General features: G+C 37.8%; 1 protein-coding gene across 1 annotated transcript in view; it reads right to left on the reverse strand.

Annotated features, from left to right (window-relative positions):
* Nucleotides 1–14,158, reverse strand: part of LOC100751097 (N-terminal EF-hand calcium-binding protein 1) — a 154,606-nt gene that overhangs the window by 114,285 nt on the left and 26,163 nt on the right. The window contains exon 3 of the mRNA XM_027403556.2: nucleotides 6,571–6,679. Coding sequence (XP_027259357.1) covers nucleotides 6,571–6,679 — 109 coding nt within the window. The remainder of the gene's footprint in view (nucleotides 1–6,570; nucleotides 6,680–14,158) is intronic.

The following is a 14,158-nucleotide window of genomic DNA, read 5'->3' on the forward strand; positions in this document are numbered from 1 at the left end:
TAATTAAGCTTAGCAATTACCGAAGGGAAAACAAATCTTAATAAAGGATGTAGAGCCGAGCATGGTGGCACATGCCTTTAATCCCAGAACTCAGGGAGGCAGGGGTAGGCAGGTATCTGTGAGTTTGAAGCCAATGTGGTCTACAGAATGAGTTCTGGGACAGCCAGAGCTACACAGAGAAAACCTAGTTTGAAAAACTAAAATAAAAAAGGATAAATAATAAAGAAATCTGTTGTCATGGGTTAGCCTCAGGACAAATTGAACAAATAACTGGAGATTTAATAATAAATTAAAATGAGCTGTGGCTTTCAGCTTCTGTGGGCAAAAGCATGCCTGCAAATGATATAATGAAGTAGTGTTTCTATCAACATGAACATAACTCTTTCTACTCTTTAAATTCTCAAGGAATTAAACTGGTATGAAATTAAGGAGTAGTGGGAAGGGCAGGGCCATGGTACCTTATTGAGACCAGGATGCCTGTTAGAGCACAGAGATTTTCCTGACTTCAGGATAAGCAACTTCAGGTTTTCAGCTGACCCCATGGTTAGAATTTTTAACTTCTCTAAGAATCTTTTGCTCTTCAAAGGGGTGGGGGGTTATTTCTCTAAATTATGAGATGATGAAGATTTTTGAGGCCAAGTAAGCAATTCTTTGATCTGTAGGATACCCAAGTTGTATCTGCCCAGAATGTATATGCCTATATTCAGATGCAGTATCCTGGTTTCAGTTCACATTCTTTTCACCCTGAAACAATGATAAATTGTTGACATACGTTCATGATATCAAAGTAGGTTAATAATTGGAAACCAGGATTTTCCTATAGCTGTTGGTAAAGAACAGCAGTCTCTGATAGTTTTCCAATCTGTCTTATAGCCATCCTGACCTCTCCGTCCTTCTGAGAGAAGAGCTGATAGAGATAAAGGAAGAGGTAGATAATGATCGGTAAGTCCTAGTACCCCATTCCAGTACCTGGTGCCCACAGGCTTAAAAGTCACCTTTGGGTTCATCTAGCACATGAGCAAGATTATACTTTCCTTAAGTTATTTTAAATTAGGCTTCTGTCACTCACAAACAATGAAGTCCTTTTTTAAATACTATCATTTTCCTTATTGTGACTTTTTTTCCAAGTTGAACAAGGGAGAAATTGAGGAATATCTGTTCAAAAAATGATTTTCCCTAGCTCCACAACCTTGAGAATCCTTTGACTCCATTCTGCACCCAAAGCATTCTAAATACCATATCTCTTAAAAGCAGTTCACACAGCTGCTGTCTCAAAACCTCTTTGGGTATGGACACAGGATTAACTCTTTACCTAGTTTCTACAGGTAAGCCTTAGTCATGCACAGAAACAGACTGTGTTTGATGCTGGCTTCTCTTGGCCACTTTGAGTTATGAATATTGTTCTGCCAAGACTCCCTAGGCAAGGTCTTAAATATTGAAACTCAACCCTGGCTTGCCCAGGATGACCACTCTATTATGGACTTTCATGATCATTTGTTCCTTTGGCACATAGCTCTACCACCTTCCACTTTCTGGCTTCTTGCTAATGTACTTTTAGCCACCCCAATACTTGTAACTAACATCTGGGATTGTGGACTCTACTAAATTTGTGGTTGTTCCTCCTACACCCTCAATTCTGGTTGAAGGTGATATAGGCTACACTAACAAGGAGATTGGTTTCAGTTGTAATTACAATAACAATGAACTTTCTAACCACAGTACCATGCACAACTATATTGCATATACTTCAGAATGAATGGCCCAGTGTTTACCTCATGATATTGACCTCCACCTTCTTTTCTTGCTCCTCACAACAAATGTCTCCCTTTAAGCAGTGTCATTACTAACTCAAGACAGTAACATTATCAACCAACTCATCATACTTTAGGAATTAACATCATGCATAAATATAGGCTAAAGAACTTTTTCTATTTCAGAAAAAGCATAACTCTGCCATCTGAAACAAACCCATTGATATAATTACTCTCTAATTATTATGGGATTTTAATCTCATCATTGGTTCATAAAAACTGCTTTCCAATTTTGTAGAGACATGTCATAAAATATTCATATTCTGGATGGCCCTAAGGAGCACACTAAGTGGAAATCAGAGAGAGAGAAAGAAAGAGAAAAATCAGTTTAGTATAGGAAAGAGTGTTTTCGTTTCCAGAGCTAACTCATTTTAGTACTTGGTGATATTTCTGTCACTCTGGTGAGCATCAGTGAGTTAACAAGCACAGGGTTGAAATATCAGTGCTCAGCATCCAAAAAACTATTTTAGTCTGGAACAAAGAATCTTCTATTTGAACGTATGAGTTTCTAGTCATGAGCCCCTTTCTGAGAGCCTTTCTTTGTGTTACTTTTCTTTGTGTTCACTTTCTGCATCATGAGCAAAACTTCCATCTGGTCTACCATTTGGTCTACCCTGACAATCTGGTGCTCCTAAGTGCAGTTCACTGGCAGAATTGCTTTAGGTCTCTAGGGAGACTTTCTCCCATGCTTCTGCTATGACTAATACCTCAAGGATTTATGCTAAATTTTCTCATTTTCATCCAACTGATGGCAAAATCCAGCTATGCTGGCTTTCTAGTGAGTGAAAGTACTCTGTGAGCTGTGAAAGTCTCTCCCTGACCTCACAATCTTACCTCTATTCCTGTTTATCATTGGGGTGCTAGCCCTCATTTCTGAGAACCTAACTATAGATTTAGTTTCTGTTAGAATTATTTTATATCAAACTTAAGTATCCATAGCATTGTCAATATTCTTTATTCTTTTCTGAATAAGTCTTATTTTCTGACAAGGTGAGAGAACAAGCATGTGACTAGAAAACATATACTGAGGCTGAGAGGGTTGTATTAAAGAAGGCTAACAGAAATCATTAGGGGAGTACATTTTTTTCTTTTCTTAAAGAAGAAAGATTCGACAAAGAAGGTAGTTAATTATGGAGATTGAAATTATAGGTTTTAATAAGATGGAAGAGAAAATTTTAATTTATTTTGAAATACTAGCTTGTTCACTGTTCCTTTTAGAAGTTAGTATTCAGTAATGCCATTTTTTGTTAACAATGCTTTTAATTTTACCATCTTCACTTGATCAGACAATCTAATTCAAATATCAGTTTTTATATACTCCATGAATCACTCTATGCAACAATAATCCAGAAAGAAAAACATTCAGAGTATTCATACCTCATAAAAACCCTATCAATTAAAAATATTAATAAAAAGTGATAGAGAGTTGAACATATGATGCCTTCACATTTCTCTTCTTCCACTGAGGGTTCTTTTCACTTTTAAAATCTCTACATTGAGCAAAATGATAGGTGCATGAGGAATGCAACTTCTGGGAAACCATTCACCATACTTGAAGTCTCACACAGCACCAAGCAAACAGAATGCTGTGTGGGATTCACCTTAGCATGAGCTTTTTCTGAGCACTGAGCTCAAGCTTATGTTATATCATAGAGTTGAATGTGAGGCACTTTCCTTAAAAACAAGGGCCAGTGGTAAATAGGTTGACTTGAAAATGAATTAAAAAATTCTCTCAACTAGGGCATCCCTTTTATAAGAAATAATTTACCTGACTTTGATACTTAATACACATTAATTTTACTGTACTTTAGATATAAGTTATAATTAAACTTCTCTCTGAATTTAAACTTTTTTTGGTTTTCTGAGACAAGGTTTCTCTGTATTGATTTGGAGGCTGTCCTGGAACTCACTCTGTAGACCAGGCTGGCCTTGAACTTACAAAGATCTGCCTGCCTCCCAAGTGCTGGGATTAAAGGAGTGAGCCACCAACACCTGGCTGATAATTAAAAGACTGCTCTTATGGGCAAGTAAATATTCAACTACCAGACATTGAAAGGGAGAAGGATCAGGGAGCTGCTGTAAATGGAGAGAGTTAATTGGCTTGGTTCCACCCCACCAATATTAATTGGCTTCTTGTGGTTCAGGCTGTGCTCATGGTTAAAGTAGATCAGCTTTGGTTGTTGGGCAGCATCAGTATTTGGGAAGATAACCTATGCCCCAAGAAAGTGATTAGAAAATGAAAACTAATTGACATATAGAACACAAACTTGGATCAGGAAATATAAAAGTATTCTTTTTAAAGCTTAAAATAAATCTCTGGAATGTCTATGTTGAAGGTTGAATTAATCTTTGCAAAAGATCAAAGCTTGACACTGACAACCTGTTTTAAGGAGGAATTTCATGAATAAATTCAGAGGTCTCTAATATTTTTAATTTTAACTTGATTATAATTATGGTAGAAAACATGGTTGTTGCTAATGCATATGATAGCAAGCAATAGTAATATACATTTCTTTGGACTTGTCCAAATCATTACACATCTCAGTTTTGGGTACCAAGTAATCTTAGATGCATACAAAGTAATATGAACTATGAAAAATGTAAATAAAATGGCAAAATCAAACACATAAAACCAAGGGAAAACTTTCTCCTTAACTTGAGTAAATATGCATTGAAAAATATTCATGACACCAGATTCTAAAACTAGAAATCTCAATAAATGTTCCAAATCCAGATACTTTTAAAACTTGACATAATAAGGAGGAACTCATCAGTATGCTTGATGGAGTGTTAGTATACCAACTTCCACCAGGATACCCAAGATACAAGGGGAGCTTCTGCCTCCTCAGCATCCTCTCTCCCAATGGTTTCCTTCTGTGCATGGAGGTTCTATTTCCTCAGGATCCATTTAAGGTTTACCTAAGATGTGCAGTCTTCCTCCACCTCTGTCATTTTAGCTGGTCCCTCAATAGAATAAAGTGACCTAGAAGATGTTGCTGGAGTTCTTGCCCATGTCACTTTTGCCTTGCATAAAGTTGAAGTACTTTTAAAAACTCAGAATACAAATAATTTCTCATCCAGACCGTTCTTTACTCTGTTAATGCCCCTACATGTTTAACTGTATAGTTAATACTTCAGCAGAGTGACTCTCCCTCATCTCATGCATACGGAACTTTCTCCATGCCTTTTCTTTTTTATTTTGTGTATATCTATTTTATTTCCAACATAATATTTATATTGATTATTTGGGAAATTCACCCCAATCACTCAATCACACTACCTTTCCAGTCTTTTGAGGCCCAGTCCCCCAACTCTTATGTCCTCCCTCCCTCTGAAAAAAAGGCGAAAAAATACACCAAATCCAATCTCTGTCTCCTATATATTCATTGGACCACAACTTTTCTTTGTTTTCTTTCTCTCCATTTTTTATTTCAATTAGAAACAAGATTATTCTACATGTCAATGCCAGTTCCCTCTGCCTTCCCTCCTCCTTGCCCCCCCAATAACACCCCACATATCCCATATCTTTTCTGCTCCCCAGGGAGGGTAAGGCCTTCTTTAGGGGGTCTTCAGAGTCTGTCATGTCCTTTGGGATAGTGCCTAGGCCCACCCCCTGAACCACAACTTTTCTAAATTGAAATGTTCTCCCCACTTACCTGCATTTCTTTACCTAATCAGTTTCTATTTTCTTATCATATTCCAGTTCTTGAGAAACACTGACCTATCCATTCTTTGCAATTCCCAAGTGTACTATGAATACATCAAACACAGAATTTTTGATAATATAATGAAATTATCAGTTACCGAGTCTAATACTATTTCTGACAACAAAATACTGAAGGCATTGCCAAGGCAACTTAAAAGTCTTGTTGAATTGTAGAAACTTACTAACTGATTGTTTTAAAAATATTCAACCACTGGAGTAAAGTGAATTTAATCTTTTAAATTTTTAAATAGTTTGCCTCAAGAAAATGTTTGTTCATAGACAGAGCTGCAGAGCATTGTCTTAGCAGACTGGCTTACTGCCTGGAACCATGTCAGTGCTTTGCCTAAAGCAAAATGTGATTGTTCAGGCAGCAGGCATCGTGGCAGGTCTCCAGGCATGTGTGAATCCATGATCTTTTGTATTAGACTTCTATAATTGTTACTGTGAAAAATAATATGATTTGGTTCAGAAACCTTAAACAAGCAGTATATTTCTGTTGATCTACATCCTAAAGTCCTCATTACCTTATCATTACCTTATATTTTCAGCATGGGGAAATATGAACAGAATGTTCCTACTCCAAAAGAGAGGCCCATATGCCAAATAAATGATGTTAATGGAGCACCCTATATATCAACTTTACAGAGCTATACTGTGCCTTACATTACCTGTAGCTCTCAAGTAGCAATGATTTTCAGTTTATAACTTCAATAATTTCTTCTCAACATACCAATATAATACCCAGATGGGCAATTTTCAAACAAAGAAATTTTAGATTATGCCAAAGATGGACAACAAGATTTTACTTATTTATTAATGATGGTCTATTTATCATGTATCCTTTGTTTTTATATTCTATGAAGAGGGTACAACATAAAACTAATATAGAAGTTTTATTTGAAAGATATTGAATTTTTAGATCATTTGCATTTTTAGTAAAGGATATTTCAGAATTAACCTTTACAGAATGTACCCTCTACATGTCTTTGAGTGACTCATTCACACTCTTCTCCACCTCATTTACAGAGTCCACTGGTAAGAAATATTCCTTACTTGGTATTGTGAGTGTCAATGGTGTGGAAGAGCTCATGTAGTTCTTCTCCACTGAGAACTCCATCTGCAAAATATGCTTTAAATTCCTCAAAGGACAATTTCCCATCATCTGAAACAGAAGAGAAGCAAATCACTTCAACCCATGTGCTGGTCTACTCTTGGTTTTCAAAACTTAGTCCTAGTGTCTGTGCTTGTTTATTTATGCATGACACATAGACATTAAGAAAGAAAGAGAGAAAGGAAGGAAGGAAGGAAGGATGGAAGGAAGGAAGGAAGGAAAGAAAGAAAGAAAGAAAGAAAGAAAGAAAGAAAAAGGCAGAAAAGTTTGAAGCATTAAAAAGAAAAACATAATATTTCTTCACTGGATAAAGAACACCAATAAATGCACTGATGTATATCTTCCTGGTTTTGAGTCTTTTTGGTTGGTTTATTGCCACCACAAAAATTTAACATTTAAGGAAACATTTACCTAGCTATAGAAAATAATCTGTACAGCAAAATGAAGGGCCAAGCAGACATTTCACTTTCATGACACCAAGCCTACACAGAATCTAGCAGACCACAGGACAAGTACTAGATGCCTAACAAATATGCTGTGAATTAATATATACACAAGGATATGAGTTACTATAATGCAACAAACTGTGTTTATTGTTGTTCCCATTAAACTAGTGAGTGCTTTTAAAGCCAAACACATTTTTCGTATATGAGACACAACAGCAAAACACAATCAGAGTCTAATAAAAGGTAAAATGTACAGGCATAAGCATAAGTATTTTTGCACAGCTGGTAGCAGTAAATTCAGTAAGAGAGAGATGCATTTTAAATATGTGGGAATTTGGGTGATAGACTCTTTTCACTTCCAAGAGCAGGGTTAGTATCATTTATACTTGACTTTGAATAAAAGCTCTGGATAAGCATAGATGGAAAAATACACATATCAACATGCAAAATATCTATGCAGGGTACAGTAACAACAAATCTGAAGGCATCAAGGGAGAGGGAGCATCATTTTCTATTCAGTCATTTGTCAGACTTTTCAGAGAAACTGCTAAATGACTCTAAGTGATGGAATAAGCCTTTGCATTTATAACACAGCAACTAAGATCAGAGAAAGAAGTTGCCCAGGATCGAAAAACTCCTCAAATAGATCAACCAGCAATACTGGAAGAAACAACATAGAGTACTATCATTGAGTAAAAAGTCTGATTTAATAGGACTATTTGATCAAGATTATTTAGAGTACTTTTCCAACAGATGGTCCCAGAAAGCCAGAAGTACTGTCTAAATGCTGGTTCCTGGGTGCTACCCAAGCATCAGAATTGTACAAGAGCCCAGACCATGGACCGGCAAGATGGATGGTTTTTAACAGCCTCAATAGCTTCTCCTTGCATTACACCCAGGAGGTCTTACTCTAAAAGACACATCAGGCCTGAATTACTCAATTCTTCAGTAAAGACTTAAAGTCTGGGGTATTTTTAAAGATCCTGGTTTGTGAAATACAGAGATTTTCATTTTCATTTCATTTTGCTTTTTTATTTATCCACTTCACTCTTGCTAACAGTTAGCAGAGAGATGACGTATCTGAGTTATTAAAAAATCTAGACCTGGATCAAGTTTGCAGAGATTCCTTGACCTGAGTGACCTCCTGGGCCAGTCACTCTCAGCCAGGCAATCCCAGAGTAGCTGCAGTGAGAAGGCCAATGTACTAGCTTCTCTATTGTCTAATCCATGCTTGGTTTTCAGTGAGTTATGGGAATTCAGCCCCATAGAGCCTATTATAGAGCTCAGTGTGAAACTTCTCATTTTGATAAGGAAATAAATAAGCCACTAGATGGAGAAATTGTTCATAAACTAGGTCTAGCGTCAGCTGTAGTGGTGTACACTGCAAGGCCAGCACTCAGGAGGTTAGGGCAGAAAAACCTGGATTCTATAGCTACAACGTAAGGCCCTGCCTATAACCAAGCAAACTAACAAACAGATTAATTAAAGAGGAGGAACTATAAATGAACATACTACTTTCTTCATTGCCACTGTGCTGTGCAGTAAACACAACCTTACAAACTGATTATGGGATGTTTCCTATGGTGAACCATTAATATTCTCAGGTGAGTTGAACCAGGCCTTGGAACTGGTTTCCTGTGCTTCCGATGGGTGGGGCAGGCCTCTGAGGTATGCTTCATTACAACTAAGGGAAACGATTTCAAGTAGTAATGCACATTATATAAAATAAAGGCTTTGGCCAGCAAGTACCCTGATTTAAAAAAAAAAAGACCAAAAGAAAGAAAAAGACAAAAAATCTATTGGCAAATGGTTTGAAGAGTGGAAAGTACTTGCTGAAAGCTGTTTTTATCACATGCAGGATTCTTGAAAGTCTTCATGACAGGCTGCCACATTGCAAAACAATCAATTGCAAAGAATTTCTTTCAACTAGTTCTGGACTAGTACTAAAATGTTAAACAAAAGCTAAATAGAAAGGGTGAAAAATCCCCTTCTGCGATTCAGTATTAATATGACAATTATATTTTGATTAATATATTTTATTTCAACTTCAGTATTCTTACTGAAATATTCTTTTGAAATGGAACAAAACATTAAGAACTTGGCTTAAATTGGTTTGGCTCACATAACAGGCATGCCTTCTGAGACCCACCTTCCTTCAATGACAAAGCTTCACTTTTATCCCCAATGTACACAGGCTTTTTAACTTTTCTTTCAAAATTGTGGTCTTTATCTCAGTTTGTCCTGAACATTTTGACATTCTAAGCTTCATGCATTTTTATTCTTTTATTTTTGGGGGACGGTTTCGAGACAGGGTTTCTCTGTGTAGCTTTGTAGATCAGGCTGGCCTTGAACTCACAGAGATCCGCCTGACTCTACCTCTGCCTGCTGAGTGCTGGGATAAGAGGCATGTGCCACTCCCACCCACATTTTATTTTTTAATTGAATTTGTTCTTTGGCATCTTCACACATGTATATAATGAATTCTGATTGTTCTCACTCCTACTGTTTCCCATCATTCTCTCTTCCCTGCAAAACTCCTTCTGGGTAATTTCTTTCCCATGTTTATGTCTTCGCATTTGTTTGTGTTCCTCTGGGTTTTTGCCAGGGCTTTCTGTGTAACTTTGGGATTGGAACTATCCAACTGAGTGTGGTGAGTACACCAGTGGTTACTCAACTGAAGGCAGGCTGTCAGCGGCTCACAATTCAGCAGTAAGTAATACAACCCCTGAAACCCCTCCCCAGTCCATGACTGACAGTTGAGCATTGTCTTGTGCATGTAATATCAACTGCTTGGAGTTATGAACACATTGTGAATACTGTGTCTAGAGGATGGAATTATGCTTGCCCTTCCCTAGCTTTCAGCTCTTACACGCCTTTCATCCCCATCTTCTGCATTGTTCCCTGAGGCTCACAAGGATTAGGATAAATGACTTGCTTAGGGCCAAGCCCTCTTTCTATTCTCAGCATCTTGGCTGGCCATGAGTCTATGCATTCACTGCAAATATGCTTCTCTTATTAGGGTTGTGAATAGCCTTAGTGTAAGAGTATAAACAGATATTTAAAAGGTACATTGACATTTTGTCTACTTAGCTAACAATCAACAGTAATTTCCTTCATATGTTCTAGGAAACTCTAAGGATGTCTTTACTTATTAAAGTTTCTTATGCAATATATTTTGATCATACTTTCTCCTCCCCCAACTCTTCATAGAACCTCTTTACCCCTACCCACACAGAAAAATGAAAATAAAACAAAATATCAAAACAAAATAAAACAAAAACTCCTCAAAAAATGTAGAGGGTTTTGTTGTTGTTTCTTGGGTATTTTGTTGTTGTTGTTGGTGGTGGTGGGTGGTGGCACACATGTGTGTGTTATCCATAGGACAAAACTGATTTTCCCTTTGTCAATGGGTATTGTTTGCAAATAGCTTCTGGGTTAGGGGTCACACCCTAAGTCCATTTCCCCCTCAGTGCTATGACCCATCTGTCTTGTGCCTGTGTAATGTCCGTGAGTTCATATGTACAGTTTCGTTGTTTCTGGTATACACTGTTTCATTGGAGTCACCCATAACCTCTGATTATCACAGGCCTTGTCACCTCTTCCTCATAGCTCCCTGAGCCATGAGGGCAAGAGTGGGAAGTTGATGAAGCCATGTTCTTTAGAACTGGTAGTTCCAAAGTCCCTTACTCTCTGCACATTTTCCGGTTGTGGGTCTCCATGTTAATTCCTATCTACTGCAAGAAGAAGCTTCTCTAATGAGGGTTGACTGATGCATTTATCTATGGGTGTAGGAGTGTGTAACACATAGATTTTTTAAGCCTAGCTTACGGCACCCGGCATAGGATTCTTCTGTGGAGCAAGGCTTGTATCTAAGTCAAGAGTAGCTGGTTACCCCTACAATGGTCTGCCATCACTGTACAAGTAGGTACATTTTTGCCCAGTAGATTTGTGTTGCAGTTTATAGAGTTTTTTCCTGGGTAATACTAGAAGCCTACATAGTACTTTCTGATACTTTGGAAGTTAGCTAGTACCTCAATTCTGGATAATTTCCTCAATTCCTTGCATCCATGACATGTGATATCTTCAACAATAGAGTTATAGTAGACAGCCATGCCAAAAAAGCAAAAGCTTGTATTTTGAGGGCTCTGGGGGCTATCCTGACCAACAAACTCCTATGGAGGATTCCTACATCTGGCACTGGGGTTCTTGTTTAGTATCTTGTTTCTTGAAACAGCTTTACTTAGAAATATCTCCTTTCATATACTGGGCCCATCATTCCCACCCCTGATTTTTGTTAACACTCCTCTCCCTCATCCTCTCAGCTCCCTCATCCCCTTCCCCTACTCCCTGTAAAACCCTTGTATAGAGGGAGAATTCTGCCTTAGTTTATATTATTTTGGCCTTGTAGTCCAAATTGCAGTAACTCTTTTGAGTGGAAGGCAGTAGAGTGTTGTTGCTAAGAACACAGACTTTTAAAAGTGTTCCTACTTTTACATATCATTGCATTTAAACATAGTTTTGTATCACTAAGTAAATATTATATTCACATATCTAAAGAAGCAAAGCAGTTTAAAATGTATATACTGTGAATTCCCCATTCTTTGTTTTCTATTTAAAATACTTTGTTTAATTAAAAAAATTGTGTTGATATAAGTGAAACATACATGGTCCCCTGGAGAAGGAGAAAGGGACAAGATCTCCTGAGCTAATTGGGAGCATGGAGGAAAAAGAGAGGGATATAGAAGAAAGAGAAGGGGAGAAGAGGACATGAGAAAGCAGGAAGATTTAGTCAGGGGAAGAATAGAGGAGAGCAAGAAAAGAGATAACATAATAGAGGGAGCCATTATAGGTTTAAAGAGAAATCTGGCACTAGGGAAATGTCCAGAGATCTACAAGTCTGACCCCAACCAACAATCTAAGCAATAGTGGAGAGAGAGGCTACCTTAAATGCCCTTCTCTGATAATGAGATTGATGACTACCTTAAGTGCCATCCTAGAGCCTTCATCCAGTAGCTGAGGAAAGCAGAAGCAGACACCCATAGCTAAACACTGAGCTGAACTCTGGAATCCAGTTGCAGAGAGGGAGGAGTGATAAGCAAAGGAGTCAAGACCAGGCTGGAGAAACCCACAGAAACAGCTGACCTGAACTAGGGGTTGCTCATGGACCCCAGACTGATAGCTGGGAAACCAGCATAGGACTGTCCCAGACCCCCTGAACCAGGATGTCAGTTTGAAGGTCTGGGCAATCTACAGGGCCTCTGATAGGGGATCAATATTTATCCCTAGTACACAAATGGAGTTTGGGAGCCCACTCCACATAGAGGGATACTCTCTCAGCCTAGAAAAATGGGGCAGGGTTTAGTCCCTGCTCTAAATGATACAACAGACTTTGAAGATCCCTCATGGAAGGCCTCACCGTCCCTGGGGAGCAGAAAGGGGTTGGGATGGGGGAGGGCAGGAAGGAGGGGAGGGAGCGGGAACTGGGATTGACATGTAAAAGAATCTTGTTTCTAATTCAAAATTGGTCTAGTTACAATTATAAAAAATAAGAAATTGTGTCTATGATTTCTTAGGAAAAAAATCTATAGGAAAAAATTCTTGTATCTCTTTATTTCTATTATGAAAGAAATACCCCAAGTTCACATTTTTATTTATTTTACAGAAAACATTATGGTATATGAATAGTCACTGTTTAGTCTTTATTTTGAAGATTTTTTTAAAAATATTGAGAAACCTGAGGGGATATTACAGTTAACCTTATATTTCACTTGCATTTCTAAGGTTTTAACATTGGGAACATTTACTCTTGCCCATAGCTTTTAATTCATCAATTAATACTATTCTTGTCTTGGTAAATTACTGCATTGAGAGAGAACAGTCTTAAAGGTTATCTTGAGTTTTAAACTTGAATTGCTACTTATTAGCAGAGCACCTTCATTCATTCCACTTGATCCACTATTTATCAAGATCCTACTTTGTGACAGACACAGTGTTTTGTGCTAAGAATATAGACAAGCCCTTATGGATCCTATGACAAGAGGTATAACAAATGAATAGCAGCCATCTTATGACAAGGACAATCCCAGGGAGGAAGAAGGATGTGAAGCATTTAGAAAGGGAACTACTCTGATGAAGAGCCAAGGAACCTACAAAGAGAAACCAGAATGCTCAGAGTATCTGTCTGAAGGGAAGGAGAACACAGAGTTAGATACAGAGAGGGGAAAATAGAAAATGCCATAAAGATCATGGCAAATGGATTTGCATTCATGCCAAGAGCATTTGAGAGTCTGCCATATTTTAGAAAGCCAGATACATTTGCAGTAAAGGGAATGGAGCTAAAAGGTGCACCACAGGTGTGAAGACCTGTTAGGATGTTGCACAATGCCAGGACAAAAAAAATCAAAGATGACAAGACTTTGGTGATGACAGTGAAAACACAGAAGCACAGGTTTTTTTTTTTTTTGTAATCTGTTTGGGAAAGACTGAGAACATGTACTACAGAACACTTAAGGTGAGAAAAGAAATAACTCAGTGGTTATAGGTGATTTGCAGAACATAGAAAGAGATGGATGTCACATTGCCAGTCATTAAATGATAGACAAAGGTAGACACTGGACAAAAACAATAGGAGACTCCAAAAGTTGTTTTCTGCCATTAAGTTACCCATGGATGGAGTAGACGCATCAGTAAAAGGTTCATGTGGTTCCAGGAAGGCAAATGGAGATAGAAGCTTCAGATGTGTGTTTAGGAATTACCAACACAAAATAATTGGGGTTCCAGAACTGAGTCTGTCACCCCAGGAAGGACAGCAGTGGAAAATCCAAGAGTCCAGAACAGACTTCAGAAGGAAGATATTTTCAGTTCCAAGTTTCAGAAATGCTGGACCATTGTGAGGATTAATGTGAGGCCAGGAGAGAATTCTTCATGCAGAACCTAGCACACACTAGCCCTCAGTAATGGAAGAGGCAAATTTAACATAGCACAATAAACAGAGACCATTCATGTGATTTTTAATTCTTATTTTTTGTTTTTCTTCAAAAAGTACTTACTGGAAGACTTTAAAGTTTTCTAGGGGTTCGGGAGA

The sequence above is a fragment of the Cricetulus griseus genome, chromosome 2 (assembly GCF_003668045.3).
Source record: "Cricetulus griseus strain 17A/GY chromosome 2, alternate assembly CriGri-PICRH-1.0, whole genome shotgun sequence".
In the NCBI taxonomy this organism is placed as follows: domain Eukaryota; kingdom Metazoa; phylum Chordata; class Mammalia; order Rodentia; family Cricetidae; genus Cricetulus; species Cricetulus griseus.